Genomic DNA, 26,796 nt, shown 5'->3' with positions numbered 1-26,796 from the left:
CCGTGACAGGAGAGACAGTGAAATTCTCGGTGTTTCCTAGCAATGAAACGTGGAAAGTGGCGGGGGAAGCAGCCACAAATAGATCGTGACGGGGACGCCGGAGCCGGGCCGGGTGGCTCTGCGAAAGAGCCGCCGCACACGCAGCAGCGAGCAGAGGCAGACGGAAACACCGAGCGGCCCCGTTCGCCGTGTCCCCGGGGGCGGGTGTCGGGGGGTCCCCGGGGCGCAGGGCTGAGCGGCCCGCCGTGCGTGCGGGGGTGCCGCCGGTCCCCGCGGGCGCCGGTCCCCGCGGGCCGGCCCGGGCCGGGCGGGGGGCGCGGGGCGGGGGGCGCGGGGCGGCGGCGGCGGCGGCCCCGCCCGGTGCGGCGGCGGCGGCGGGCGGAGCCGGCGTGCGGGCGCGGCCCCGTCTCCCTGCGGCTCTCGGCGGTGCGGCGGCCCGGCCGGCTGGGCCTCCCCACCCCGCCGCCCCGGGCATGGGAGCCCGCGGGCCAGCGGCTGGGGCCGGAGGAGGAAGAGGAGGAGGAGGAGGAGGCGGCGGGGGCCGCTGACCGGCGGCGGGGCGGCGCGGCAGCCCCGAGGCCGCGGTGAGTGGAGCGGCGCGGACAGGCCTGAATGGATGGGAGAGGCCGGGGATGGCCCCGGGATGCGAGCCGAGGGATGCGATCCCGGGCGCTTCGGGGCGGCACCGCCCCGGTTCGGGAAAAATGCCTCTTTTTGAGGTTGTTTCTCTCTTTTTTGATAAGTTTGCGTATGTGTGTGTGTGTGTGTTGGGAACTGGAAAGAATTAGCAGGGGGTTGGTTTTGCTGTGTGCACCGTGTCGCCCTACTTTTCGCGGGGAGAAGAGAGGTGAAGGGGGAGCTGATGGCCTTTGGTGGCCCCGCGGCTGTCGGCTCCCCCATGCCTCCCCTCTCCCAGCCCAGGGCTGCCCTGTGGGGAGCAGGATGGAGCCCACAGGGACCAGCGTTCCCCCCGTAAATGAGCATCCCCGGCCCTACGGCACGCTCTGCACCAGGCTGAATCCCTGGGGACCAGCTCCCCGACCCCGGGTTGCTCCTGGGCTCTCTCACACCCTACGAAGATGCTGTGGTTGGGGACAGATGACATCATGTTTCATAGTCCCCAGCTTAGGGGGTGTCCTTAAGCCCACCCATGTCCGTGGCATCCTGTGGCCGGCACTCGATGGAGTGCTTTGCTTTTGTTCCCGACGAGCATCGCTCTTGCCTCGCCTCGTGGACTACCCTGCCGAAGGGTCCCTAAAACCGGCTCTGATTTCTCCCTAAGCACCTCCCTGCCTGGCTGTCGAGCTCCTTGTGCTCCATGTGCTGCCTGCTGTGAGGGTTTTTGGGGAGGGTTTGTGGCAGGTGCTGCGGGCAGGCCAATCCCTACATCAAAGGCTTGTGCAGGGTCACAGAGCATTGTGACCCTGAAGAGGTTTGGGAGGTAAGAGCAAAGCCAGCTTTTCTCCAGAGGGCTGCTTTCTAGAAAAAACCTGGATGAGGGGTTGGAGTGCTGGCACATGTCAGGAGAGCCCTGCCCCTGCTCTTCATCCCATGCAGAGAGAGGGTGGACACAATCGGGACACTGGGCTTGGGAGCCTTGTGCAGCACCTGGCTGTGTGCGGTGGGCTCCTGCCAGTCCCCCCTGCCCACTGGGGTCAGCCCTGATGCTGGCAGAGGGCAGCCGGAGCAGGGTTGGGCAGGGGGACCTCGGCTCCAGTCCCTGCTCCCCGTCACTGCCGGCTCCATGCCCTGTGGCTCCCCGGGGGGCCCCACTGGGCCAGGGCTGGCAGCTGCCGGTGGGCTGGCCGCAAGCCCTGGGCTGGTTGCCAGCACCCTCGGGTCCTAGCTGCGCTCCTGCCGGAGGGTCTTGCCACAGAACCGGCTGCTGCTGTTTCCCCGGGGACCCTGCTGCGACATTGGCCTGTCCCAGCGTCTCCAAGGCCTTGTGAACCCTTGTGCCCGTCCCCCGCAGTTGCCTTGCCCTGGCCTGGCATCTCCCCTGAGAGCGGGCGCTGGGGCAGCGACCGGGGCAGGAACTGAGGCGCGTGGTCACGCTGTGGCCCGAGCCCTGGCAGTGACGGGGCTGGGATGGGCCAGACGGTTTGTCTCAGCCGGGGCTCCCGGGTGACTCTCCCGGCTGCCTCCGGGGCCGGGCTCTGGCCCTGCTCCAGGTGTCATGTGGGAGATAAGGGGACCCTGGCTCCCAGCGGCCCCTGGCCTCCCAGGGGGCCTCACTGCCGGCAGCAGGACACAGGACCCACACCACTGGCTGTAAGTCAATCCCTGCTGGGCACGGCAGGGACCCCCTCCCTGGGGGCTGGGACATCCCGTTCTGCTCATCTCGCTGTCGGCTGTGCGGCTGCTCTCCCCGCTGGCTGCCCCAGGAGGGTCCTGCCGGCACGGTGCTCGCTGCCGGCTCCGCTTTGGGGGGTGGGATGACAAGCAGGGAAGTGGCTGCCTTGGAAAGGGATAGCTGGTGGGGGCAAGCACGGTGCCCTTGTGACTCCATAGGCTGGTCGTGTTTTTGGAGAGTGTGGCCTTTTCCAAGGGCCTGTCCTCTTTGTGGCACCCATGGAGGTATCCCCGTCCCTTGCTCAGGTGATAACAGGGATGGGTCTGGCCTGGTCTTGTCTTTGGAAAGCAGGGAGAAGACTTGCTGCATGGGGCTGGAGACCTCTCGTGTCTTCATAGCTGTGCCTTCAGAGCAGCGCTCTGAGCACAGCATCCCCCCTGGAGTGCTCTCTGGCATATTGACCAGAGAGCCCATCACCTCTGTGTCAGGCCTGCACTGTGTCGCTCAGGCTGGGGCTGGGGGCTCGGGCTGGCAGCGTCCTGAGCATGGGGTGTCTCAGCAGGATCGGGACCGTGGCTGGAGCCGCCCCTCTGCCCCGCTGAGCGCACATGTCCGCCTGCCCGTGCCCGGAAGATGACCAGGCTGCTCTTGGGGGTGACCCTGGAAAGGATTTGCAAGGCCGTGCTGCTGCTCTGCCTGCTCCACTTCGTCATCATCATGATCCTCTACTTCGACGTCTATGCGCAGCACCTGGACTTCTTCAGCCGGTTCAACGCCAGGAACGCGTCCCGCGCCCAGCCCTTCTCCAACTCCTCCCGCCCCAACGGCACCGTCCCCAGCTATGGCCCGGCTGGTGCTGAGGGCCCGTCCCCCAGCGCCAGGCCCAGCGCCAACCAGTCCGCCACCGAGAAGCCCTTGCAGCCCTGCCAGGAGACACCTCCTGGCTTAGGTGAGATGAGCGTGGGGGGGAAGTTGGGCTCTGGCTCTGAGCGTAGGGCTGAGGTGGGTGCCCATAGGTGGCAGGGCTTCCTGGGGGTCCCCGGGGGAGGAGCCAGGGAGAAACCCCAGCCTGGAGTTGGTAGCAGGACAACTGGTTTCAGGTTTTGGTGGCAGCTCGCCCGGTCTCTCTGCCCCTGTTTGGGAAAGGTTTTGGACATCCTTTGCCCTCGGCAGTGCCGGTCCCCCCTGCAGGTCCCCCTCGCTGTTTGCTCTGCCAGCCTGGCTGGAGTGGCAGGTGACCGTGACCCTGAGCGTGTCCCGTCCCGCGGGCATCACCCTGCCCTCCCTCTTGCAGTCGGGCGCCTGCTCATCGAGTTCAGCTCTCCCATGAGCATGGAGCGAGTGCAGCGGGAGAACCCCGACGTGCGCCAGGGTGGCAAGTACACCCCTGCAGACTGCCTGCCCCGGCAGAAGGTGGCCATCCTCATCCCCTTCCGGCACCGCGAGCACCACCTCAAGTACTGGCTGCACTACCTGCACCCCATCTTGCGCCGGCAGAAGGTGGCTTATGGCATCTACATCATCAACCAGGTGAGGGGGGGGCAGGGGCGAGGGTGCAGCGGGGCCGGGGCGGGCAGGCGGGACTCACTGAGCTCTGCCCTGTAGTTTGGCGAGGACACCTTCAACCGCGCCAAGCTGCTCAACGTGGGCTTCCTGGAGGCGCTCAAGGACGACGAAGAGTACGACTGCTTCATCTTCAGTGACGTGGACCTCATCCCCATGGACGACCGCAACCTCTACCGCTGCTACGAGCAGCCGCGGCACTTTGCCGTTGGCATGGACAAGTTTGGGTTCAGGTGGGTGCCAGGAGCTGGGGATGAGGTGGCATTGATGAGATGGCTCTGGGGCCACCAACCTTGGCTGTCACCTGGGGGGAGGCATGGGGTTGCTGGCTGGAATTGTAACCGTGGGGTGGGAGAGGGTGCAGAGCTTTATGAGGGAGGGTGACACAGGAGAGGGCCGGCGGTTGTCCCTGGGGGTCCCCTTGTCCTTGCCTGTCCCTGGGGCTGACCTGTTTGCTGTCAACCCGCAGGCTGCCCTACGCCGGCTACTTCGGCGGCGTCTCCGGGCTGAGCAAGTCCCAGTTCCTGAAGATCAATGGCTTTCCCAACGAGTACTGGGGCTGGGGGGGAGAGGATGATGACATCTTTAACCGGTAGGTGCCAACCCCTCACCAGTGCTGGCTGACGTGCGGTGTGCTGGGGGCTGCCTGCCGGGCACCAGCCTGGCATCCTCACCAGCAGCAGGGCTCTGGCTTTGCGGGGGACGTGCGTGGGACGTGCCACGTGGTGGGGAGGCATTTAATTACCCTCCAGTATGAGGGTTGGTGACCCTCAGGGATCGAACTGGCTCCTTCCAGGGCTGAACCCTCGTGGTGTGGTGGGGTCTGTCACAGTAGGAGCTGCGACAAGGACTCCGCGTGCCTGTGGGATGCTAAGCCAGGGCTGGGATGCTGAACTTGGCAGTATCCAGGGCTGGAATACAGAACTTGGAAGCTTCTGGGTGGTGGCTTCTCAGCAGCCAAACGGGCATTTCTGTGGGCAGCCAGCAGGCCGCAGCACAGCCACGTGCGGAGCTGCAGCCCAGTCCCCCCACACGCAGCCTGCCTCGGGTGGCTGCTGGAGCCATCTCCCGTGGATTTCCCCACAGCCCTGCCCAGGGGAGCAGCCAGCGGAGCACAGCAGCCTGTAACAGCTGGGCGGGCAAAACAGCCCTTGTAGTGGGCTGAATGTGGGGAACAAGCAGCGTGTGGAGCTGTGGAAGAGCTTCAGGCAGCCTTTAACAGTGTGGGGAGGGCCTCAGGGGAAGGGCTGGCTACTGGCATTTTGAGAATGTAAAGGGCAGGGGCTGCGGAGGGAGGGAGGGAGGGGTGGTGTCGTGTGCTCGGCAGGGGTGAAACTGGAGGTCACTGGGAGGGAGTGGTGCTTTGGGCACGCTCTGGCGTGGGGCACAAGGCACCCTCCGTTGTGGCACTGGCCCAGCTGTGGCCTGGCTTTGCTGATCTTGGCATGGTGTAGCTGTGTTTAAGCAGGGACGGGTTTATTTGGGCTGACCCTGGAGGGCTGTGGGCTGGGGAATGTCCCACCTCGGTGCCATCACCCTGATCCCCCACTGCTCTTGGCTCCCAGCATCTCCCTGAATGGCATGAAAGTGTCAAGGCCGGACATCCGCATCGGGAGGTACCGCATGATCAAACACGAACGCGACAAACACAACGAGCCCAACCCGCAGAGGTGAGTGAGCCGCAGGGCCCGGGGCAGCCGGCCGCCCGCCGCCGCGTCCGCTCCGTGGGCTTCCACACGGCCGGCGCCCCCCGCCTCAGCCCCGCTCCCCTTCCCGCCAGATTCACCAAGATCCAGAACACCAAAATGACGATGAAGCGGGACGGGATCAGCTCGCTGCAGTACCGGCTGGTGGAGGTCTCGCGCCAGCCCATGTACACCAATATCACGGTGGAGATCGGCCGGCCGCCCCCCCGCCTGGCCCGGGGCTAGTGCTGGCCGCCGGCAGAGCCGCCCGAGTGCCCGGGGCTGGCTGGGCACGGCGGGTTTTGCCCCCGGCTCCAGAGCCAGGACTGACTGGGGGTGTTTCCTGCCTCCTCTGCTGCCTTCCAGCGATGGCCACCCCTCGCTCCCCAGGATTTCTGTCCCCGTCCCCACGCGTGTGTTTGCAGGAACCCCCCGCCCCATACTCGGTGTGTTGGCGGACGAGCTCGGCTCCCGGCGCGGAGGGAGGGGGCGGCCCCAGCCCTGGCCGGCAGCCCCCTGCCCGTGGCAGTTCCGGGGCTGGGGGAGTGACATCTGGCAGCTCTGGGAGAGCTGGGGGCGGTCCCCAGCGGCGCTGTGAGAAGTGGGGTGCAGGCTTCCCCCTTCACCAGTGCCGGAGCTGCTGCTGCCCCAGCCGGGGAAGGGGGGAGCAGCCCAGACCCCCCCAGAGCAGGCAGGATCAGGGCGAGGATGCTGCCCGTGCTGCTGGGCACGCAGAGTGGCTCGCTGTCTTCCTCTGCTTTAGTGTGGTGCTTGGAGCCGGGCCCTGTCTCAGCTCTGCCAAACAGAGACCTCCAGTTAGCGATCGCCCCTCACTGTGCCTCAGTTTCCCCGGGGAGGGGGGTGGCAGCTATGTCCTGTCCCCCCCACCCGAAGGCAGCCCCTGCCTCCGCCTGCCCTCCCCTGCTCACCCTGCTGGGGAGGGGGGGAAGGGACTCATTTGAACCCCCCCAGCCCCTCTTGGCAAGGGTGGGCACAGGGAGAGGGGCTGCCCCACGGTTCCCTCCAGGTGCCCCACAGGCGGTTAGGTGGCCATTGCGGTGTCTCCCCCTTCTCTGGCTTCCCCCCTCCAGGCTTGGGGCAGGGGGGCTGCAGGCAAGAAGAGTCAGGGGCTGTGCAGGGTAGGCACCCTGCACCCCCTTCCAAGGGAGTGGGAGCCCCAACACTCCCCATACCCCACGGTGGGGCCAGGACAGTGGGGTTGGGAGTGGGGCAGCACACCCGGGCAGGGGGGCACCGGCGACTTTTGTACATTTGAATGTCTGACCCTTTTTTTCAGCGTACGTTGAATGCAGCGTTCGGTCACACAGACCGGGCTTTTTGTATTTAATAAAAGTTTCAAAAGGTTGTGGGGGTCAAGGAGCTGGGCTGGGGAGAAAATCACCAGGAGATGAGGCAGTTTCAGTATCGCCAGGGTTTGGTGGCTAACACCTCCAGGCACGACCCCTTGCCTTGCTCAGCATGGGTTGGCGGGCCTCCAGCCCTACAGTGTGCCCAGGGCATGGCCGGCTGCCCTCACTGTGCCATGGGCATTTGCTGCTCCCCCCCACACTCTGGGGGCAATGCTGTCCCCTAGCAGGGACAAGCCAGCACCCCAACCTCTGCTGGTTTTGTAGGTGCAAGGGAAGGTTCACTAGTGCCCATGCTCAGTGGCAGGACAGGCATCCAAGGAAGAAAAAGCTGCACCCATGGCACATGGTCCCTCACTCTCCAACCCTTCACCTCCCCAAGGTCCCCAAAGAAGGGCACAGCGGGACACAGCCTCAGGAATATAAATCTCATTAAAATCTAGGATACTTTAGAACTCTACACCGGGAGAGACACTGGCACAGGCAGCGCTGCCCAGGGAGGTGCGTTATTGCTAACAATTAGAGGTGAAGAGTAGCGGCGTGACACGTGGGGCAGGGCATGGGCACCATGCGGGAACCTGCGCCCCTCGCCACGCCACGGCACGGCGGGGGCTCGGGATGGGACCGGGGGAGCTGGAACATCCTGCTGGGGCTCAGCACCCGCTTGCCCACCGCTGCCGTGCCGGGCCCCTGTGCCAGCTGTGGAGCTGTGGCGTGGGGAGCACGGGGCGCTGGCTGGGAGGGGAGCAGAGTTGTGGGAAGGGTCTCGCCCCATCCACCCCCCAAGAGAGAGCTCCAAGCCCTTTGGCTGGAGCTGGAAGACAGATTTAAAACTGCCCCGGCCTTTGCCAGTGCATCCTGCTCCACTAATACTGTTTGGGGACCGGGCGTCCCCGGATGGCTTGGAGCCAGGGGGCTGGTGCAGCCCTCCGTGCCTCCACTGGTACCTTTTGCTAGCAGCAGCTGGGAGGAGGGGGAGGCCAGTCCATCCTGCTCCCTCTTAGCACCATGGAAGGTTCCTCCCCCTGCCCAAGCCAGGACTGCTGGGGTGAGCTGGACCTCGGCCTTACCCTGTCACCCCTCCACTGGCCAGGCTTAAGTGCTCCCAGCCTCCTGCCCCACCACGGGGCAGGCAGCAGTGCTTGTGGCTGGGCCCAGCTTTGTGGGTGCTGCCTGGCCACCCAAGGAGGGCACCCGCAGCCCCCTGTGGGGCCACGGGCTGGAGGAGTGCATGGGGCAGGGCCAAACCAGCTCACCGCCTGCACAGCCCCGGGGTACCGTGCAGATGTGCGTGCCCACGTATGCCACGTGCGTGCCCGTGCTGTGCGAGGGACGCTCACGCGTGCACACGTGTGCTCTAAGTGCTTGTGTCTTGTGCCATGAGAGCCCGCTGCCCCTGCAGGCAGCGTGCTCGCCCCCGTCTCCTTGTGCCAGCCTGGTGCCTGGCACCAGCTCTTGGGCACAGGCACCTGTGGAACCCTGCAGGCTCTGAGCCACAGCGGGTGCCCATGCGGGCCGGGGGTCCCCGTGGTGCCAGCCCCCACCACAACAACCCTGTGCACACACAGCTCGGGGTGGCTGCGGGCAGTCCTGGCGTGCCCCAGCCCCGCTGGCGTGCCCCAGCCCCGGTCCTACCCCATGGGGTAGTCCAGGAGGGTGACTCATAGCAGGGTGGGCTGCCTGGCTGCGGGGAGGGGGGGATGCTGGGAGGCGGGGAGGGGTATCCCACTCCCCCCCCAGTCCTGTGCATCTCCCCGAGGCAGGACCCCTGCAAAGTGCCTCTGGCTCCCAGCCCTCTCAGGGCTGTGCCCCCTCCTCTCTTGTCCCAGCGTCGCGCACAAAGGTTACCGTAAACACGAGGGTTAACGAACGCCACGGGGGTGGGGGGTAGGGGGTGGGTTAACCGGCGAGGAGGTGGGGGGGAGGCTCGGGGACTGGCGCTGAGAGCCCCCCCGAGGTCCGGTGCGGCCCGGAGCCAGGCTCCGCCAGCGGAAGGTGCGAAAGTGTCACCGCGCAGCAGGGGTTAGAGGGGGTGTGGGGGCGGCGGGGGGTCACAGTCTGGAGTCCTGGCTGTGGGCTGAGCCGTTGCTGCCCTGCACGGGGGAGGCAGCCGCCTCGCTCCGGCCCTTCTCCGGCTGCAGGGGCTGCGCCTCGAGGTGGGACTCGGTGGAGGGGCTGAAGGCCGGGGCGTAGCGCCCGCTGCGGTGCTCTGCCAGCGCCGGGCCCCAGTCCTTGCTTGCCTTGGTTGCATTTTTCAAGCGCTGGAGAGAAAGACAGAGAGAGAGGATGGGGAAGGGGGTTAGCAGCCACCACGCTCCCCTGCCCTAGCCTACCCTCACATGCTGGCGGCTCGCAGCGGTGCCCAGCCTATGCTGTCAGCATGCAGCTGCTGCGGGCTACCAGCGGCTCTGGTGAGGTGTGGGAAAGGCTTTGCTGGTAGCCCCGGGTAGGGCATGGGTAAGGTGGGGTCTAGCCCCTGGCCACCCACCTCCAGCAGCGTGTCCCCTTCAGAGTAGTACACTTTGTAGATGGCGTAGATGGGGATGCAGATGACGGAGGAGAGTGCCATGAGGAAGCCGATGCTGATGGCCCAGTTTGGGTAGATGTAGTCATTGTAGGAGATGGGCTTGTACTGGATCACTGTGAAGACCAGGATGAACTGGGGAGGGACAGGCAGGATCAGACAGCGGGAAGCAGCCACCCTGCCCTGTGCCCTGCCAACTGCCCCCCTCTGCCCTATCCCTGCTGCCGCCCTTGCACCCAGAAGCCTCTTCCTGAGGGCAGGTGAGTGTGGGCTCCTGACCCCCCTCCTCCCACGGCCCCACAGCCCGTGGTCACGATGCTCACAAAGATGATGGCAGGCGAGATGAAGCGCCAGCAGATCTGGAAGAAGAGCGGGGGCGGGAAGCCCAGCATCATCTCAATGTCCTTGAAGTAGTTGCGGTGCCCTGTGGGGATAAGCGTCCGTCAGCCCCAGCGGGACCCCCTCCCTCCTGGCCTGCCCGGCACCAGCTCCAGACCCCGGCTGGGACTCGCCAAAGCCACTGGGGTCACAGCTGCCCTGACTGGCCAAAGGCCTCCCACTCCTCAGTCAGCTGGCACGTGGCAGACCGTCAGTTGCCCAGGAGTCAGCGCATCCCCCTTTCCCGCTGCAGGGCAGGGGCAGCCGTGCCGGCTGATTGGCCATAGGCACCTACCGTAGATGTACATGATGGCCACGCACATGATGCAGGAGATGACGACCAGGGAGAAGCTGGCGGCGTAGTTGTCCATCAGCAGGAGCCAGTAGATGCCCGCCTGCGAGAGGGACCTGTTGACACGGCTGCCCCAGCTGTACTGCCGCCGTCAGGTGGGCACCAGCACAGCAACCCACCGCCCAGGTACCACCACACTCAGCATGGCAACGCTCAGACTGGCTACCATTGCCACCCAGCTTGGTGGGCATGGCAACACTGGCCCCTGGCTGTCACCACCGCCACCAAAGTGAATGTGACTAACGGTGTTGCGTGTGTTGGTGTTGAACAGCAAGGCTGCCTTGGCAATGGTGCTGTGGGCACTTACCTGCGTGGTGAGCGGGACGCCCAGCAGGAAGCCTGCCACGGCCACCCCCAGCGTCACAAAGGTCTTTCTGCGGATGATCCACTCGTTGCCCACCTCGTCCACGATGGCCGTGACCAGCGTCTCCAGCAGGCAGAACTGCGGGTGGGAGCAGCGTGTCACCACCTCAGCCCCTGCTGTGCCACACCATCCCAACACCCTGGCCCTGCCATCACCTACCTGCGTACCCAGCCCCAGGAGGATGAGCATGAAGAAGAAGAGGATGGACCAGAGGGGCGAGATGGGGAGCAAGGTGAGGGCCTCAGGGTAGGCGACAAAGGCCAGGCCGGGGCCATGGTCAGCCACTTTGGAGACATCCACGCCCAGGTGGTTGGCCATGAAGCCCAAGATGGAGAAGATGACGAAGCCGGCGTAGACGCTGGTGGCGCAGTTGGTGATGCTGATGATGATGCTGTCCCTGTGGGAAGAAGGGTCAGGGCGGGCGGTGGGCACGGGGCGGGGGGCTGGCGGGAGCCACGGCCTGGCACTCACCGGTAGCAGTTGTTGTGGAACTTGTTGTAGGAGGCCATGGTGATGAGCCCACCCCAGGCACAGCCCAGCGAGTAGAAGATCTGCGAGGCCGCGTCGCCCCACACCTGTGGCAGTGGGGTGGTCAGTGCTGTGCTCCCCCCAGCCTCGCTGTCCCCCAGCCACCCGCCACCCCTTGTCCCAGCTCACCTTGGCATTGAGGATCTTGTCCCACTGGGGCGTCAGGTAGTACATGATGCCAGTGAGGGCCCCCTCCAGCGTGATGCCACGCACGAAGAGGATGGTGAGCACCACGTAGGGGAACGTGGCCGTGAAGTACACCACCTGCGGGGCGGCACCTCGGTGGGACAGGGCTGGGGACAGGGGCTGTGGCTGCGGGCTGGGGAACCAGGGAAGGGGTGACAGACCAGAGCTTGGAGGAATGCACCAGGAGGAGAGGGGCTATGGTCGGGAAGGCAGGGCCATGGCCACAATGGGAGGGCCAGTCCCAGTGCAGGAGGGGCTATGCCCAGAGAGGGCATGGCCACCTGGAGAGGGGGTGTCTGGGGATGGGCACAGCAGGGGAACAAGCGAGTACCTTCCCAGAGGACTTGACACCCTTGATGAGGCAGAGGAAGACAACGACCCAGGAGACTCCGAGGCAGCCCAGGAGGGGCAGCCGCACCTCGCCCAGGTTCCCGATGTCATCCGACAGGTCCAGCACGTACCTCCTGCACGAGAGGTGGGCAGCGGGCATCAGCGGGGCCCCACCACCACATCCCCCCTCAATCCCCCTTCCCTCGTCCCCCCATACCTCCAGTACTCCTCGCTGGGGCTGGTGCGCTTCTGCGTGGTGTTGAGGAGGCGGGTGAGGTTGAAAGCGGCGCGGCTGGAGAGGTTCCCGTCCAGCACCCCCACGCAGTCGGGCGTGTTCCAGGCGTTGCTGCAGTATGTCCAGGGCAGCACGGGCGTCATGGACACAAAGAAGTAGTAGAAGGCAATACAGATCACCACGTTGTAGTAGATCCCGATGTACGTGGACACCACCATCATCCCGTAGCCCACGCCTGGGAACAGCACCGGGGAGGGGTGAGCGGCACAGCGTGGGCACGGCGTGCAGCCGGGGGGTTGGGGTGGGGGGTATGCAGCATGGGGGGGGGGTTGTGGGGGTGAGGGGGGCAGCATGTGGTGCTGCTGGCAGCCTTGCAGCCATGCTGTGGCTCGGGGCTTGGCTCCGGCACTGGGGAGCACTGTGCGTGGGGTCCTCTGCCTCCAAGCAAGTCTGGTGGTGCTGAGGGACGTGTGGCAAGGCACAGGGGATAGAATCAGAGAATCGTTTCAGTTGGAAAGACCCTTAAGATCATCAAGTCCAGCCACTCACCTCATACTGCCAAGACCACCACTAAGCCGTGTGTCTCAGCACCTCAGCTATGTGTCTCCAGGGTGCAATATCTGCAGGGACAGAGACTCCCACCACCTCCCTGGGCAGCCTGGGACAGTGCTTAACAACCCTCTCAGGGAAAAAAAATCTTCCTCATTTCCAGATTAAACCTCCCCTCTTGCAACTTGAGGTCATTTCCTCTTGTCCTGTCGTTCCTTACTAGGGAGAAGAGACTGATCCCCACCTCGCTACAACCTCATTCAGGTAGCTGGAGAGAGTGATCATGTCTCCCCTCAGCCTCCTCTTCTCCAGGCTAAGCATCCCCAGCTTCCTCATAAGCCTTGTGCTCCAGACCCTTCACCAGCTCTGTTGCCCATCTCTGGACACGCTTCAGCACCTCAATGTCTTTCTTGCAGTGAGTGGGTCCAAAATTGAACATGGTATTTGAGGTGTGGCCTCACCAAGGATGCATGGCCTGCAAGGCTACAGGGACACCCGTGGGGGGCTGCAGCCTACAGAACCACGGAGTGACAGTTTCTCCTGGCTGCAGTGGTTTTAGGGCATGTAACAGATGCCCCACAAGCACATGCAAATGCACTCCAGGCTAAGCATGTCACGGTGCAGAGCATGTAGGAGCTGCCCACACTCAGACGTGACATGTGGGCATGTCACCCAGCTGGCAGCACGAAAGCCTGTGCCAGGGAAACCGGCAGCCCAGGAGCACACCTGTGTGCCAGGAGGTGCAGCCAGAGCAGAGTCCAGTATGGCAGGGCAAGCTCTGAGCACGGCCAGCGCCCATGCACATGGGCACAGCATCCTCTGCCTACAGTGCAGGGAGAGCACCGCAAGAGCACGCCCACAGCCAGAGAGGCCACAGGCGTTTGCAGCGTGTTCAGGGGGACCCGAGTGGCCTCTGCAAGAGTGACATGCTGGGAACATGTGTGGCACGTGCAGGGATGTGTGTAATGGCTGCAGCGAATGCCAGCGCAGGGCTGCGGTGTGCGCAGGAGGCGCATCGTGTGTGCAGGGAGGTGTGTAATGTGTGCAGGGGGTGCCAGGCTGGCTGTGTGTGCAGGGCAGTGCGGCACAGGGACAGCCGGGCAGCGCCGGCAGTGCTGCGTGTGCAGGGCCGAGCGAGCGCAGGTGCCCGCACGGGGCATGTGATGTGCCAGAGGTGTGCGTGCAGGGGATGCAAGAGGTGTGTGGAGGCTGTACTGCGTGTGGGGCTGTGCTGGGGGGCATCCTGTGCCAGCGTGTGCCAGTGGGGACGGGCAGCTCCTTACCTTTGAACATGGGGCTGACCCTCCAGACGCCGAGGCAGCCCTGGCTGGCGAACTGCCCGAAGGAGAGCTCCATGAAGAAGAGGGGAATGCCGCAAAACACTAGCATGATGAAGTAAGGGAACATGAAGGCACCTGGTGGGCAGGAACCAGAGAGTCAGACTGGGAAACAACCCCGGGCACGGCACGCTCCCGGCACCCTGCACCACCCCGGCGAGCCCAGGGCCAGCAAACATCACGTGGGGCCAGGGGCACACGGCCACCCCTGCCCAGAGACACCCCCTCCCCCAGCCCCCCGACACCCACCTCCCCCATTGCGGTAGCAGAGGTACGGGAAGCGCCAGACGTTGCCCAGCCCCACGGCGTAGCCCACGCTGGTCAGCACAAACTCGATCTGGTTGCCCCAGTTGCCGCGCTTGACACTCTTGTCCTGCTTGCCCCGCTCCCCGGGCACGGCGCCGTTCTGCGGAGAGACGCCGTGGCGTGTGTCAGCCGGGGACCCCCCCGCCGGCCCCATCCCAGGGGTGACGGCCATGGAGCGGGGCTGGGTGGTCCCCGGCATCCTTCACTATCCCTCCCCTGTGCCAGCCTCCCCTCCCAGCCATGCACAGGCAGTGCCAAGGAGGGGGAGGGCGGCGGTGGCAGCCCCCCCGATGAATAGCCGAGCCCGGAGCCCGGCTGCAGCGAAGGAAGAGCCTGCAACTCATACAAAGCAGGTCCAGGCGCCCGAGCACAAAGGGGCCTCTGTTCCCGCGCCCCCCCCCCCCCCACCTCCACGCCCAGCAAGAGAAACCCTGCTGGGTGGCCACTGACCACGGCTGGAGGAGAATGGTGGGATCCCCGGGGTAAAGCAGCCCCCCTCCTGCAATGGAGAGATGGGTGCAGTGACTAGAGCAGGTGAGGGGGGCTAGCTGCCCTCACCCTGGGAAAGGCATCCCTGTGCAGCCGAGGTTCTGCCTCTGGCTCAGTGCCCAGCGACGGCACCATGTGTGAGGCAGCTTCGGGGGGTCCCACGGAGTTGGGTACCCTTGCGGATGCAGCCCCAGTGCCCAGCCACCCCGTGCTGCAGGGCACCTGGCCGGGCTGGGGGGCAGCAAGCAGGGCAAGAAAGGGCGCTTTGTGTGGGCTGCCACACAATGTGAGCTCACACCGGGGACAACAACAACAGCAACAAGAAGCCATCACCCCTGGCAGGGATGGCACCCTTCACCCCATGGAACCATCGCAGCATGTCCCCGGGCTCACACTAATGTCCTGCTGCAACGCTGCCAGGCTCTGGCAGGTTGGTCTGAGGTTAGATGGCTTTTTGTGGTGCCCACACAAGCCCCCGCCTTCCCCCACCCGAGGCCAGGTGATGGGTACATGGGATGAGGGTGTCTGTCCATGCCCGTCCGGGAGCAGCACGGGGTGCCAGCAGCCCTCAGAGCACGCCAGAGCTCCATGGTGCCAGGCTCCCCACCACGGTGTGACACCCCCGTGCCCATGCCTGCTCTCACCGCTCTCCCTCCCCCTCCCACCAGCTCCCCGTGTGCCCCCCACGCTGGCTGCAGCCGGCAGCGAGCGGGCCGCAAATGGGAGCCGTGGCTGGGGCTGTGCCGCCGCCGGGCAGCAGGCGCGGTGCACCAAACCGTATCATTCGATTAGGGCCGGCACAGCCGGGACGTGATGCCCGGCGACTCCGGCACCGCGCTGCCAAACAAAGCCATCTGCTGCGAGCGGGGCCCGCACGCGCCGGGGGCTGCGGGGGGGCTGCCGGGGCGCGGGGCTGCGCACGGGGGCACCGGCGGGCGCTCTGGGCACGGCTATAGGGGCCATAGGCTGGTCCTAGCCCGGCCAGGGCACTGCGGTGCCCGTGCCAGACCCCACGGGCAAAGGCTCTGTCAGAACTGAGCTCACAGCAGCTCTGGGTGCCGTGGGTCAACCCTCTCTATGGGCGAGGTTGTCATTGTGGGGTGATGAGGAGGATGGGACTGAGGGGTCCCCAGGGTGGGGGGACGGGACACTGGGGCTGTGCCCACGCTAGGGCACATTGCCCACCCAAGCAGGCTGATTCGATCGGGAAGCCTCTGATTAAGCTGCTCATGCTAACGAGGCCCTTAATGAGCAGTGTGGGGGGGATAACACAGCACTCCAGCATCCCTGGCAAAGGGTCTGGCGAGGGACACACAGCGCATGGCCCCAGCTCAGCCTGGAACCCCAGTGCCCGAAGGGGACCTCGTCCCTGTCCCAAAGCCGGAGGGACACGGCTCTGCTTGGGTGACCCTGGCACAGCTTGACCCCCGTGACCAACGGAGCACCCCAGCTTTAGGCCATCTGGCACCAGTGCAATGAGAGCACCGGGTCTCTACTGCTCCCCCCGTTCCCCATCCCCTCATCTGCCTTTCCTGGGCACACGTGTCCCCAGTGCAGGGCGGCCACATGTGTGCCCATGCATGCACATGCACAAGCACACACACGTGCGCCGGCGCAGCCGTGTTCACCCCTCGCCTCGGTGCCACCCCCTGCCCCAAAGCTGGGAAGGTCGCCTCGTCCTTTACACTCATTAACTGTCCTCCCAACCCACACGGTACAGAAGCGGGGACAAGGAGAAGCTGGGCAGCTGGGACCACGAGACCCCCACCCCCACTGTGAGGCTGAGGCAGAGCTGGGCTGCAGGGAGGGAGCTGCCCCTCAGCACGGATGCAGCTGGTCCTGCTACCAGACCCCAAACTTTCCACATTTTTCAGGTGAAAAGCTTAGGGGGGGAGGAAAGATGACCCAGACACCTCAGACATCGAGACACTGAGGTGCCCAGGGCTTCCTCCTCCTCCCCCTTCCCCACGGACATCCCCCTCAACATAGCCAAAACTTCCCCATCCCAGCAGAGCAGGCACCATCCATCACCCTGCCTGGCACCAGAGCCTTTCTCATGCTAAGCAGCATCTTCTGGTACAATGACAGCTTGGCTGGGGTGCCCGGATGCCCCCCACTTCCCAAAGCAGCCCTGATTTATGGCCGGGAAGCTGATGGCAGCGGCGGGGCTGATGCTGGGAGGGGATGTCCCTGTGGGGAGGCATCTCCAGAGTGATTCTCCCACTCAAACTACCCCCACGGCAGCCAAGCAGATGCACTCCACGAGGCATCAGCCTTATCCAATCCCTCCCTGAACCAGCGAGGGACCCCTAATTCCTTCTCTAGCTTTGTAATGGGGTGCCAGGGCTGCTCCTGCAATGCCAGTCAGCCCCTGATGTCATCAGCCTGATGTCATTGCTCTTTACAGGAGCAATGGCAACAAACTCCTGGCTGGGTGAGGCAGGGGCTACTGGAAAATAGAAACAGATGCTAATTACACTGATTGCCAAAGTAAAAGCTATTCCAAAGCAGGGAAGTAGGGTGCAGGATGCCTGGGGGAGGGGAACTCCAGCCAGGAGTGACAGTCCACAAGGACGTGGTGACTTGGAAAAGGCCCCTATGGATGGGGTGACTCGGAGAGGGCTGTCCTGGATGCCTTCACTGGCTGGCTGTAGATCCTGGGTGCTGGGAGGTGGCCCTGTAATCAGCCTCTGCAGTCCTTGTCTGGGGCACCTGTGGTAATGAACCCACAAGTACCAGCCATGCATCAGAGGCTGCAATACACTGCCATCCCTGCCCTTCCTCTGCGATGCCCAGACCCATGTTTGCCCCTGCCCCCAAGCAGCAGAGGCAGGGCCTGGAGCCACAGCCATCTGGCACTGCCTTGGCGCTGGCAGCATCAGCCCTCGGTGCCAGGACAGGCACAGGCACAGGCAAGGGGGCGCTTCCAGGGCCAGTGCTGAGGGAGCTGTGCAAATCCTAAGAGCCCCCAGTAGTGCTACACAGTCCTGACCACTCTTGGATGGGAGGAGGCTGCCTAAACCCTCTGACAGCCCCAAGCAGGCTCTGCCTGCCACCTGCAGCAGCACCAGCCCAGCCCTGGGGTGCCATGGGGGGCTGGGGCAAGCTTTGGCATTGCTCACTGATGCGCAGGAAACGAGGGAGGCGGGGGATGGATCTGTGCTAGACTCTGCACCACTCAGCAAGGCAAAGGGACGCTGTCCATCTCTCCTGCCATCAGTAGGTTCCAGAGTTAACCACCACTCAACTGTCAAGCTTTCTGCTTGCTCCCAACACAGCTGAGGCCACGGAGGGGCTCAGTGCCACGCCGTGCCTTCCCTCCCCCGGAGCAGCCCACGTCCCTGCGGTCCGGAGGTGCCTCTCCAGCCTCCCCCAGGCACGCAGCTGCAGCTCAGCCCTGCAGAGCCATCACCCCAGAGCCGGCACGAAGGGGCTCGGAGGGCCATGGCAGCGGGGAGACGGCGCTGGTGTGGCCCCCAGTCGGCCCGGCTGCCCGCTCTGCCCCCCAGCCCCTGCTCTCACCTCCCCGTTGACCTGCTGAGGGGGCCGGTAGGGCCCTGGCTGCCCGCGGCCGCCATCGGGGGGCCCAGGCTGGCCGGCGCGGCGAGTCCCCGGCTTCATTGGCACCTTGGGCTCGCGCGCAGCAGCCTCCCGCCCGCCTTCCCCAGCGCTTGGCACCGCTCCCCGCAGGCCAGGCCCGGCCCCTCGCTGCCTGCCCCGCCACGCCGCAGCACCCGCCCCACGGATGCCCCTGCCTCGGTTGTCCGCACCAGAGCTGAGCCCCCGCCATCCAGGGGCCCTCCCTGCCAGGCTGCGGGCAGGGACGCAGCGGGACGAGCCCCGTCCTGCTTAACGAGGCCTCATTAGCGGGGTCCAGCTGCTCGCAGCACCGCACGCTCCAGCGGGCACCACTGCCCTCGCCGCTGGCACCGCTGCCCGTCTGGAAGGGGCCGGGATCTGCCTTTGGAGCTCAGAGGCCCCCAGCCCCACGAATCATTTCTGCCCCTATGCCCATCACCCACGCCCAGCCTCGCACGCCTGACCCCGGGCACTCGAGGGCTTTGGGGAGGGGGCACAGCCCCGCTGAGGGATGGGGGCACGGGGACGAGCCCGCCTGCTGGCACATCCCAGCCTGGTGCCACGCTACTTCGCTCTGACGTTGTACAGCTGGCGTAAATACCCACGGCGGGGTCTCCATGGCAACCCTCGCAAGGTCACTGCCCCGCGGGGGACCATCTGGCTGGCAGGAGGGCTGTGCCATGACCCCCCTCTCTGCCCGGGCACCCCTTGCCAGTGCGGGGTGGGACCATGGTGGGGTGCAGCGTCCAGCGGGAGGGTGGGCGCAGGGTGCTCCCGGCCGGGCTCGAGGTGCCCCAGCTGCTGCCAGCCCCGCGCCCCGGCTGCAGAGCGCAGCCAAGGCGCCAGCGAGGCGTGATGGCACGCCGAGGGCGGGGGGACGGGCTGCTGCTTTTGGGCGACCATCTGGGGTCCGGGCAGCAGCAGCCACGGGCACACACGTGAACGGCACACGTGTGCGGGGCGGGCGCTCGGCCCCCCTCGCGTGGGCACCCTGTGCCTGTCCCTGTCCCCTCCTGCACCAGCCGCTCGGTAGCTTGGGATGGCAGCGCTCAACTGTGCCACCTGGGACGCCCCACACTGTGCCAGCCCCGGTGACTCCAGCCCAGCTTTGCCAGCTCAGCCTCTAGCCCCACACGCAGCCAGGCACCTCCTGTGCCTCGACATCCCTCGAGGTGCCCACCTGAGCATCCCACCGTACCCTGTTTTGCCTGCGTCACTGTGACTGGACCACCCGTGTGCCACCACCAGACAGATGTCTTACCCTGTGCCCAATGCAGCAGCCTGAGCATGGCACAGCAGGACCCACTGTCCCGTCCTGGGGATGCCAGGCTCCGTGCCAGGCGGCAGGAGAACAGTGCTGTTCTCTTGGCAGCCTGGCTAGGGGCAGAGGGGAGGAACTGCCAGCCCCATGGGCTCAAGCTTCTGCAAACGAAGGGCCTGCAGTGGGACCTTCGTCTCTGCCAGCACCTCAGTCGCCTGCCCGGCTGGGTGGTGGTGCTGGGGCTGAACTAGAGACGCAGGGGCGATGGGCACACCAAGGATGGCTGTGGGCCTTCCAGCCCTCGCCACCCTGTCCCCAGGCAGGGCTGCAGGGTGCCCAGGGCAGGGCCGATGCCCGAGGAACCTGCCCTGGTGGTACCATCCCCTAGCCGTGCGCTTACCGCCGGGGCTGCCTTTCTCTGGCCCCATTCTCCCGGGGCAGACATGATTCTCTCAGGGCGTTCAGGCAGAAAAATCCCCCGCTGCCCCCCCCAGCGCTGCCCCTTGGTATTCCGGGAAGGGCTCCCGCAGCCAAAAGCTACTTCCGCAGCTCTGCTGGCCCCCCTGCCCTCGGCTGCTGGCCCTGCGCTGCTGGGGGGGAACTGGGACAGGCAGGGCCCCCCCAACCCTTAACTCCCAGCAGCACGGTGGCAGCAGCACCTCGATGTCTGCCCACGGTGCGCTGGGACGACGGCAGGAGCCCACCTGAGCCAGGCCTTCATGGCTGAAGGCTGCCCAGCCGTGCCAGAGAGGCAGCCCTGGGAGTCGGGAGCCGCTGGCGCTGCTGGAGCCCCAACAACACTCCCCGAGCCAGCAAAACAAAATGTCCTTAAAGGGCGGCGAGGGAGAGGCTGTCAGACCCTCCTCTGTGGCCTCAAGGGGACACCCCCTGCTCAGCCACACAGCGCCTGGTCCAGCCCCTGGCAGGATCTGGACATCTGTGGGGTTTGGGAGTGGTGCAGGGGGATGCTGCCCATGCTCCTGCCTGCTGCGCTGGAGTGGGCACGCAAAGCTCCCCTGGGGCATCCACAGAACCTGCCAAAGCGAGACACAGCACCCACATCACACCCAGACCAAAGGGAGAGGGCAGGCCCCAGCCCACGGATGGGAAACTAAGGCACGGCTGCACATCTCTCAGCTGCTGCTAGCATCACGTCTGTCCTTCCCCGGGCAGGGCACAGCGGGCACCCTGAGTCCTGACACAAACCTGCCCGGCCCCAGGGGGTGCGCAAGTGCCTCTGAGCAGGGCTCACACCACGGGAGCCAGGCTGGGCTGGGTAGCAGAAGCTGCACCCATGGGCAGGGATGAGGGAACCAGGCAACTGGCAGAGCCCTGGAGGTATGCCAAGGAGATTAGCTCCCTTCCCCAGTGACCTGGGCAGCTTAGCAGCCAGCACCCATCCTGTCACGGCTCCTCCCAAGGCTCTCACAGCACAGGGATGCTCTGGGAGCCAGGATGCTCTCAAAGGGTCCTGCCTTCCTCCCTACATCAGCCACCTAGCACACCCTGTGCCCTGCAAACAGGGCAGCCCTGGGCAGAGGGCTGAGAGTCTGGGCAGCCGGCACAGTGTGTGTGCCAGACCCTGTGGTCCACACAGCCCGCACCTCTCCGCATGCCCTGGCCCTGGCATGGGCTGCCCAGGTACTTCTGAGAAGCGAGTTAAAGATTGACTGGGAGCAGTGGGCGCTCCCAGACCTGGCTGTCTGCCGTGGGTGACGGGCTTGGCCGGCGCCCCGCTGCCGTGCCAGCTGCTTCGGCCAGGGCAAAAACACTGCAGCAGCAGCACGGAGCCACGACAAGTGCCCCGCACGTGCAGGAGCCCATCCCCGTGACGGACCCCCGAATGAGCCCAAACACATCCTCAGCACCTCCCTGATCCCCGCTGAGGGCTCCTGCTGCAGCCATCTGCCTTGCTCTCCCACTGGCCACCCTGAGCCCACGCTGGGCACGGCCGGTGGGGCCACGCTGGGACACGCACGCGGAGGAGCTGGAAGCGGCTGCCGGAGCACATCGCTCTCTTAGCTCTTGGCTTCCCAGGGAAGTCCTGGCTCCCGGCCCTTTGGCTGGAGCATGCAGCTATTTCGGGAAGCCCCCCGGGAAGGGGAGGGCCCAGTGATCGTGTCAGCCCTGGTGTTCAGCTCCCATACATTGGGGAAAAGGGTAGAGCCAAGCCCAGTCTGGGCTCACCTACACAGCATGGCATGGCAGCCTGGCACAGGAACATGAGCTCGGGGCTCCCAAACTTCTCACTGCACAGGCTGAACTACCACAAGCATGGGGCCAGCACAGCCCCCAACAGAAACAGGCACTAGGCATATCCTGCATCCTCTCAGGGCACTGAAGCCGTCCCCGGCCCGGGCGAGCACAAGGCAGAGCACGTTATCCTGCAGCACGCCGCCTGCGAGGTCAGACAGCCAGGCACCGCACCACTGCCTGGGAAAACACGGCTCTGCCGTGGCAAAACATCATCCTACCAGCCCTGTCTGGCAGAGCCTGCCGGGCGGAGGCACAGTGGAAGCAGCCCCTCACCGTGCCCCTCTGGTGGCACCTGGCATAGAGGGGTGCCCGCGCCCTTTTCCAAGAGCAGGCAGAGAAGCCACCCTGACAGGGCTTTCCCGCCTTTGCCGCCTGCCTGGGGAGCTGGGGCGGGCGATAAGGGCAGGCAGAGCGCCTGAGGTTGGTGATAGCATCTCCAGGCATGGCGAGACACTGCAGCCGGGGAGCCTCACAGGCTGTGGGCTCAGGGTGAGCGCTGGTGACGTCTGCCCTAAAGCCATCATCATGCTGGGGGAGCACTGGGGTGGCCCAGACCTGGCCGGAGGTCCCTGGGAGGGGAGAAAGCCTTACAGGACCCTCAGTGTCCTGCTCCCTGCACTGGGTGCTGAGGGTCCTGTCCATGCCAGCCCACCCTCCCCCCCCACACCGCAGCACTTACCAGCAGCCCCTCGCTGCACTTGTCAGCCATCCCTGGAGGCTGGAGCGCGGTGCCCGCTGCCCACCACAGGGTCCCTCGCGTGCCCGCTCTCCGTCGCACTGGCACCACCACCGGCACACTTCAGTCCACCGTCAGAGTGAGCTGGGACGGGGGGGAGAGAGACACCGAGAGAGATGTGACTGGTGAGGTGGGCATAACCCCAGCCTGGGCCTCCTTTCCCCAGGAACCAGAGGGCTGTGCCAGGCAGGTCGCTCCCCGGTACCTGCCCTGCGGAGCCGGGGCTGGCAGAGGACCCGGGGCCGGGTGAGATGGTAGTGGGGTCTCTTCCTGCTGGCTCCCACCCCCTCCGGCGTCCCGGAACCCCCTGGCACCCACACAAGCAGCGGCTCCCAGGTGTTTCCCAAGAAGCAGTTAAAGATTTACCCGGTGTGGACAGACGACCTTGCGGGCAGCTGGCTGCTGGCCTCCCGATGGGTGGGTGGGTGGGTGGGTGTCTGAGGCTGTGGGCAGGAGCAGGGCCCCCACCAAGCTCTCCCCCAGAGTGAGCCGGAGCCGAAGTGGCTGTGGCACACGGCAGCACTGGGACTGGGCGCTGAGCGGGGCCAGCACGGGGCTCAGCTGCCGCGCAGGACACAGATGGGAAACGATTGCCTTCTGCCCCGGTGCATCGCATGCACGTGCAGCGCAGGGGGGCTGAGCCACTGGGCTCTGCCGGGTGCCAGGTGCTGCTGGACAAGGCATTGGGTGCCCACAGCTGCCTCCCCTGCCTTTGCCTCTGCCTCATCCTGGGGCTGCTGGGTGCCCCAGGGGTGCACCGGGGCCTGACCCCACGGGAGGGACAGCCCCTCTTGCAAAACACCAGTTTGCTTGTGTGACTGCGGTGATGTTTGCAGATCCCACACCAGCACTTGGTGTCCTTGCTGGCTGGGGAAGGACCCTCAACCCTTACCAAAGGTGCCCGACCACCAGCAGCAGCCTGGGTTCCAGGCTGCCACAGGTCTGGAGCGATCAGCAGAGGGGCGCGACGTCCTTACGCAGTGGGGAGGCAGCGTGGGAGGTGGTGATAAAGAGCAAGAGGCCAGGGGACATGAGGCGAGCCCCCAGCCTCAGCCACAGCCCCTCCAGCCAGGCAGGCTGCTGCCAGCAGATACTGCGTCCCACCCTCGCCAGGAGCGGCCGTGTTGCCGAGGGCAGCTGAGGTGTCAGCGCTGCCACGAGCCTGGCTCCTCGCACGGCACGGGGACCTTGTGGAGGTGGGAGGAGCAGGCTGGTGGCTGGTTTCCCTCCCCACTGCACACCTATCACCAGACAGCCAAAAACTGCCCACTTCTGTGGCCATGAATTGAGCCCAGTGACTAGTTACATGTCCTGGGAGGGGAAAGAGCCCAAGAGGACGTCCCGCCACTCCCCCTGGGGTCTGACAGGCGCTGATAAGGCGATGTGCCTGCGTACATGCTGCTGGCTTCAGCTCCCAGCCTGGCAACGAGCTGAGCGCCCAGCCCGGGGTGGCAACGGGATGGGTGCAGGGATGCAAGGCTGCAGCATCCCCTGGGAGAGCCCTGCGGGGCCGGGGATGCAATGCACAGGGGGATGCCATGACAGCGTACAGGGACACCATGGCAGCGGGTCAGGGCGGCTCGTACCTATCGATGTAACCGGTGGCACCGTGGGATTGGATACACCCGAGCACCCACGGCGTCTCCCGGCTGGGGTGTCACAGCTCGGCAGGGTAGGCAGCCCACAGCACCCAGGGGAAGGCCACGGCCGCCAAACGAAGCCCACGCTGCGGTGCCGCTGCTGCCACCTGCGAGGCCACTTCCCCCGCCGGCATCCACCGGGCCCGCCCGCAGCCAGCGCTCCCCGGTACCCACGGGCGGCAGCAGCGGGCCGGGCTGCCGCCTCCCCGCCTCCCGCTCCCCGCCGCGGCCCCGCGGGCAGCGGCCGCCGCCCGGCACCCCCCGCCGCCGCCGCCCGGTGCAGCCCGGCGGCGGGGGGAGCCCGGTTACATCAGCCGCCACGTGGTGGCTGCTCCGCCGCCCCGCCCCGGCACATGCCCGTGGAAAATTACCGACAGCCCCCCCCCTCGCCCGCCCCGGCACCGGGCCGGGCCGAACCCGGTCCGCACCAGCTCCGTGTGAGCCGCGGCCGACGGCCTGGCTCTGCCCGCCGCGGCCCCGCTCCGCCCGCCGCATTCCCCGGGTACCGCGGCGCCGCGCCGGGAGAGCAACAGATGCGGGACCGCCCCGCGCGCCGCTCCCGCCGCCGTCCTGGCGGGGGGCCGCTGCCGGTGCCGTTCCCCGTGTCCTTCCCGACGCCCCCCCCCCCCCCGGCCCCGCAGCCCCCGGCCGCCCCCGTCCCTTCCCCGGCAGCCGTCTCTCCCCCGCGCTCCCGCGGCTGCCGGCCGTGCCGAGCACCCGGTAACGGCGGAGGTGCGCGTCCCTTACCGTGCTCATGCCCATGCCGCCGCCCGGCCCCTCGCGCCGCGGGTGGGCTTCGCGGGGGGCTCCGGCGCGGTGCCGGTGCCGGTGTCCGTAACAGGCCCGGAGCCGCCGGTACCGCCGAGTTAATGAAAGTTTGGAGGTCGGTGGGGGCTGGCACCGCCTCTCGCCCCCGCCGCCGCGCTCCGCCCCCCGCGCCGCCGCGCTCCCCAGCGCCCCTCTCCGGCACTCGCACCCGCACCGGGGGCACCGGGAGCACCCGCGGGGGGCCAGGGCGCGCCGCGCGCGTGACACACATGCACACGCGTGGCACACATGCACACGCGTGGTACACATGTACACGCGTGACACATACACACGCGTGGTACACATGTACACGCGTGACACATACACACGCGTGGTACGCATGCACACGCGTGACACGCACACGCGTGGGCACGCAGGTGGGCACGCACGGACACGTATGGGCACACACGGGCGCATGTGGGCAACGCGGGCAAACGGCACGGGCAGGCACACGGGCACTCTGCGCACTTGGCACGCGCGGGCACACGTTGAGGCTCGCAGCCCACTGCAGCCCACGGCCATGCAGAGATCCCAGAGGCCCGCACAGGTTTGCATGGGCACATGGCACATAGGACGTGTGGGCACACAGAGGCTCCTGCAGGGCACACATCTGTCTGCACACACGGGTTTTCACACCCAGAGGAACACCCGCGGGCAGTGTGCACATGCACAGCCTGACGCTGCACTGTGAGGAAGCTGGGCAGGGGGCTGGCCCTGGGCGGTGGGCAGTGTGGCTGTTGGACACGTGTGCTTGTGTGTGTGTGTGTGTGTGTGTGTGTGTGTGTGTGTGTGGGCCCATGGCACACACTCGTATGTTCATGTGCATGCTGCACCAAGTGTGATTGCTGGCACATGTACACACCTGTGCATGCATGCAAAGCTGTGCACGTGTCCCTGTGTATTTAAGTGTGAGTATAAATGTGTATACACCTGTAAGTGCATGTCTATATCCATAAGCATACATGTGTATGTGGGCATCTACGTGTGTGTGCAAACTTGCATGCCTGTGTATGTGTGTGTACACATGTATGGGCACATATGCCCAGAGGAACACGAGTGAGGATGTGTGTACTGATAGAGACGTACCCCCAGGCACAGGACCCCCTTCCCGTGTGCGCGTGTGCACATGCGTGTGCAGCCAGCGCACGCCCCCGCAGCCCCGGCCAGATGTTTCCAGTAATGCATGACGGGTGTGCCGTGGGCCACCCCATGCCTGGCCCCTCGCCGAGCCTTCTCCTCCCTCTCTCTCTCTCCCTCCCTCTCTCCTTCCCCTTCGCGCCTGCCGGGACGGGTGCCTCTTCTCCCTGCCTGCAGGGACAAATCCCTGCACTCCAGCACCCTGCCCTGTGCCCTGGATCCCACACAGCTCTCGGGGCATGCTGCACAGCGGGGCCCTGGAGCAGCTCTGGGGAGTGTGGCAGGGCAGCAGCAGGGGCCCTGCACCGCAGCACCCTGTGAACACACCAACAACACAGCCCTTCCCACGTCCCTGTCCCTGTTTCCATCTCTGCTCTCTGGTCTTTCCAGCCTCCACAGCCCTGCACACCATCCCAGAGCTGCCTCCCCAGTGCTCCAGCCCACTTGTGCAGCACCTCTTACCTGTTCTCTCCACGGATCCCCGTTGTCTCCGCAGGTTGGTGCCTGGTTAAGGAACTCCTCAGCACGCCACGAGGCAGAGGTGAGGGCAGTGATGGGTGCCCCAGGGGTGTCTGGTCAGCTACTGCAGGCTCCGCTGCTCACCGGGGCGCTGGGCTGCAGGGTGGGACACTGCCAGTGCACTGGTGTATCAACACTGCTTTCGTTTTGTCATTCTGGTAAAGCCTGAGTCAGGACACCCACCCACAGCAGGAAGGGGAAGGCAGCAGTGAAACCAGCGGGTACTCAGGTCTTCCCACACCCTCCCAGCACCCACACACGGCTGCTCTGCCCCAGGAGCCAAGTTGCTCACTAGCAACTTTCTCTGGGCTGCACGTGGCCTCCCACCCCACCCCACCCTGCAGCCCAAATCCAGGACCTGGCACCTGAATCCGA

General features: G+C 65.8%; 2 protein-coding genes across 4 annotated transcripts; one reads left to right on the top strand and one right to left on the bottom strand.

Moving 5' to 3' along the window:
• The first annotated feature begins 425 nt into the window (after positions 1 to 425).
• B4GALT2 (beta-1,4-galactosyltransferase 2) lies at positions 426 to 7,311 on the top strand. The gene is made up of 7 exons (XM_062004244.1): positions 426 to 584; positions 2,856 to 3,242; positions 3,588 to 3,823; positions 3,899 to 4,089; positions 4,326 to 4,448; positions 5,422 to 5,526; positions 5,637 to 7,311. The coding sequence occupies exons 2-7, from the start codon at positions 2,927 to 2,929 to the stop codon at positions 5,785 to 5,787; spliced, it is 1,122 nt and encodes a 373-aa protein (XP_061860228.1). The 5' UTR covers positions 426 to 584; positions 2,856 to 2,926; the 3' UTR covers positions 5,788 to 7,311.
• Positions 7,312 to 7,322: 11 nt separating this feature from the next.
• Positions 7,323 to 26,545, bottom strand: SLC6A9 (solute carrier family 6 member 9). 3 transcript variants are annotated; one of them, XM_062004242.1, is made up of 14 exons: positions 24,706 to 24,891; positions 22,262 to 22,402; positions 13,941 to 14,097; positions 13,638 to 13,769; positions 11,788 to 12,040; positions 11,572 to 11,704; positions 11,184 to 11,318; positions 10,998 to 11,101; positions 10,686 to 10,923; positions 10,470 to 10,604; positions 10,106 to 10,205; positions 9,756 to 9,856; positions 9,397 to 9,567; positions 7,323 to 9,169 (listed from the first exon to the last, which is right to left on the bottom strand). In XM_062004242.1, the coding sequence occupies exons 2-14, from the start codon at positions 22,289 to 22,291 to the stop codon at positions 8,960 to 8,962; spliced, it is 1,899 nt and encodes a 632-aa protein (XP_061860226.1). In that variant the 5' UTR covers positions 22,292 to 22,402; positions 24,706 to 24,891; the 3' UTR covers positions 7,323 to 8,959. The 3 variants fall into 3 exon arrangements, with proteins under 3 accessions (XP_061860226.1, XP_061860225.1, XP_061860224.1); XM_062004241.1 differs by lacking the exon at positions 24,706 to 24,891 and adding an exon at positions 26,365 to 26,545 and having other exon boundaries at positions 10,470 to 10,923; XM_062004240.1 differs by having other exon boundaries at positions 10,470 to 10,923; positions 24,706 to 24,893.
• Between the last annotated feature and the right edge of the window lie 251 nt (positions 26,546 to 26,796).

The sequence above is a fragment of the Colius striatus genome, chromosome 10 (genome assembly GCF_028858725.1).
Source record: "Colius striatus isolate bColStr4 chromosome 10, bColStr4.1.hap1, whole genome shotgun sequence".
Lineage (NCBI taxonomy): Eukaryota > Metazoa > Chordata > Aves > Coliiformes > Coliidae > Colius > Colius striatus.
Note: the sequence above shows the minus strand (reverse complement) of the source record. Positions and strands in the feature narration are given on the sequence as shown.

Excerpts from the sequence above, each read along its gene's own strand:
- B4GALT2 (XM_062004244.1), top strand. The coding sequence starts at position 2,927 with ATGACCAGGCTGCTCTTGGGGGTGACCCTGGAAAGGATTTGCAAGGCC. Across the intron at positions 3,243-3,587 it reads GGAGACACCTCCTGGCTTAG|TCGGGCGCCTGCTCATCGAG; the intron begins GTGAGATGAGCG and ends TCCCTCTTGCAG. Across the intron at positions 4,090-4,325 it reads ATGGACAAGTTTGGGTTCAG|GCTGCCCTACGCCGGCTACT; the intron begins GTGGGTGCCAGG and ends GTCAACCCGCAG.
- SLC6A9 (XM_062004241.1), bottom strand. The coding sequence starts at position 22,291 with ATGGCTGACAAGTGCAGCGAGGGGCTGCTG. Across the intron at positions 11,319-11,571 it reads GTGTCAAGTCCTCTGGGAAG|GTGGTGTACTTCACGGCCAC; the intron begins GTACTCGCTTGT and ends GCCGCCCCGCAG. Across the intron at positions 11,102-11,183 it reads ACAAGATCCTCAATGCCAAG|GTGTGGGGCGACGCGGCCTC; the intron begins GTGAGCTGGGAC and ends CCACTGCCACAG.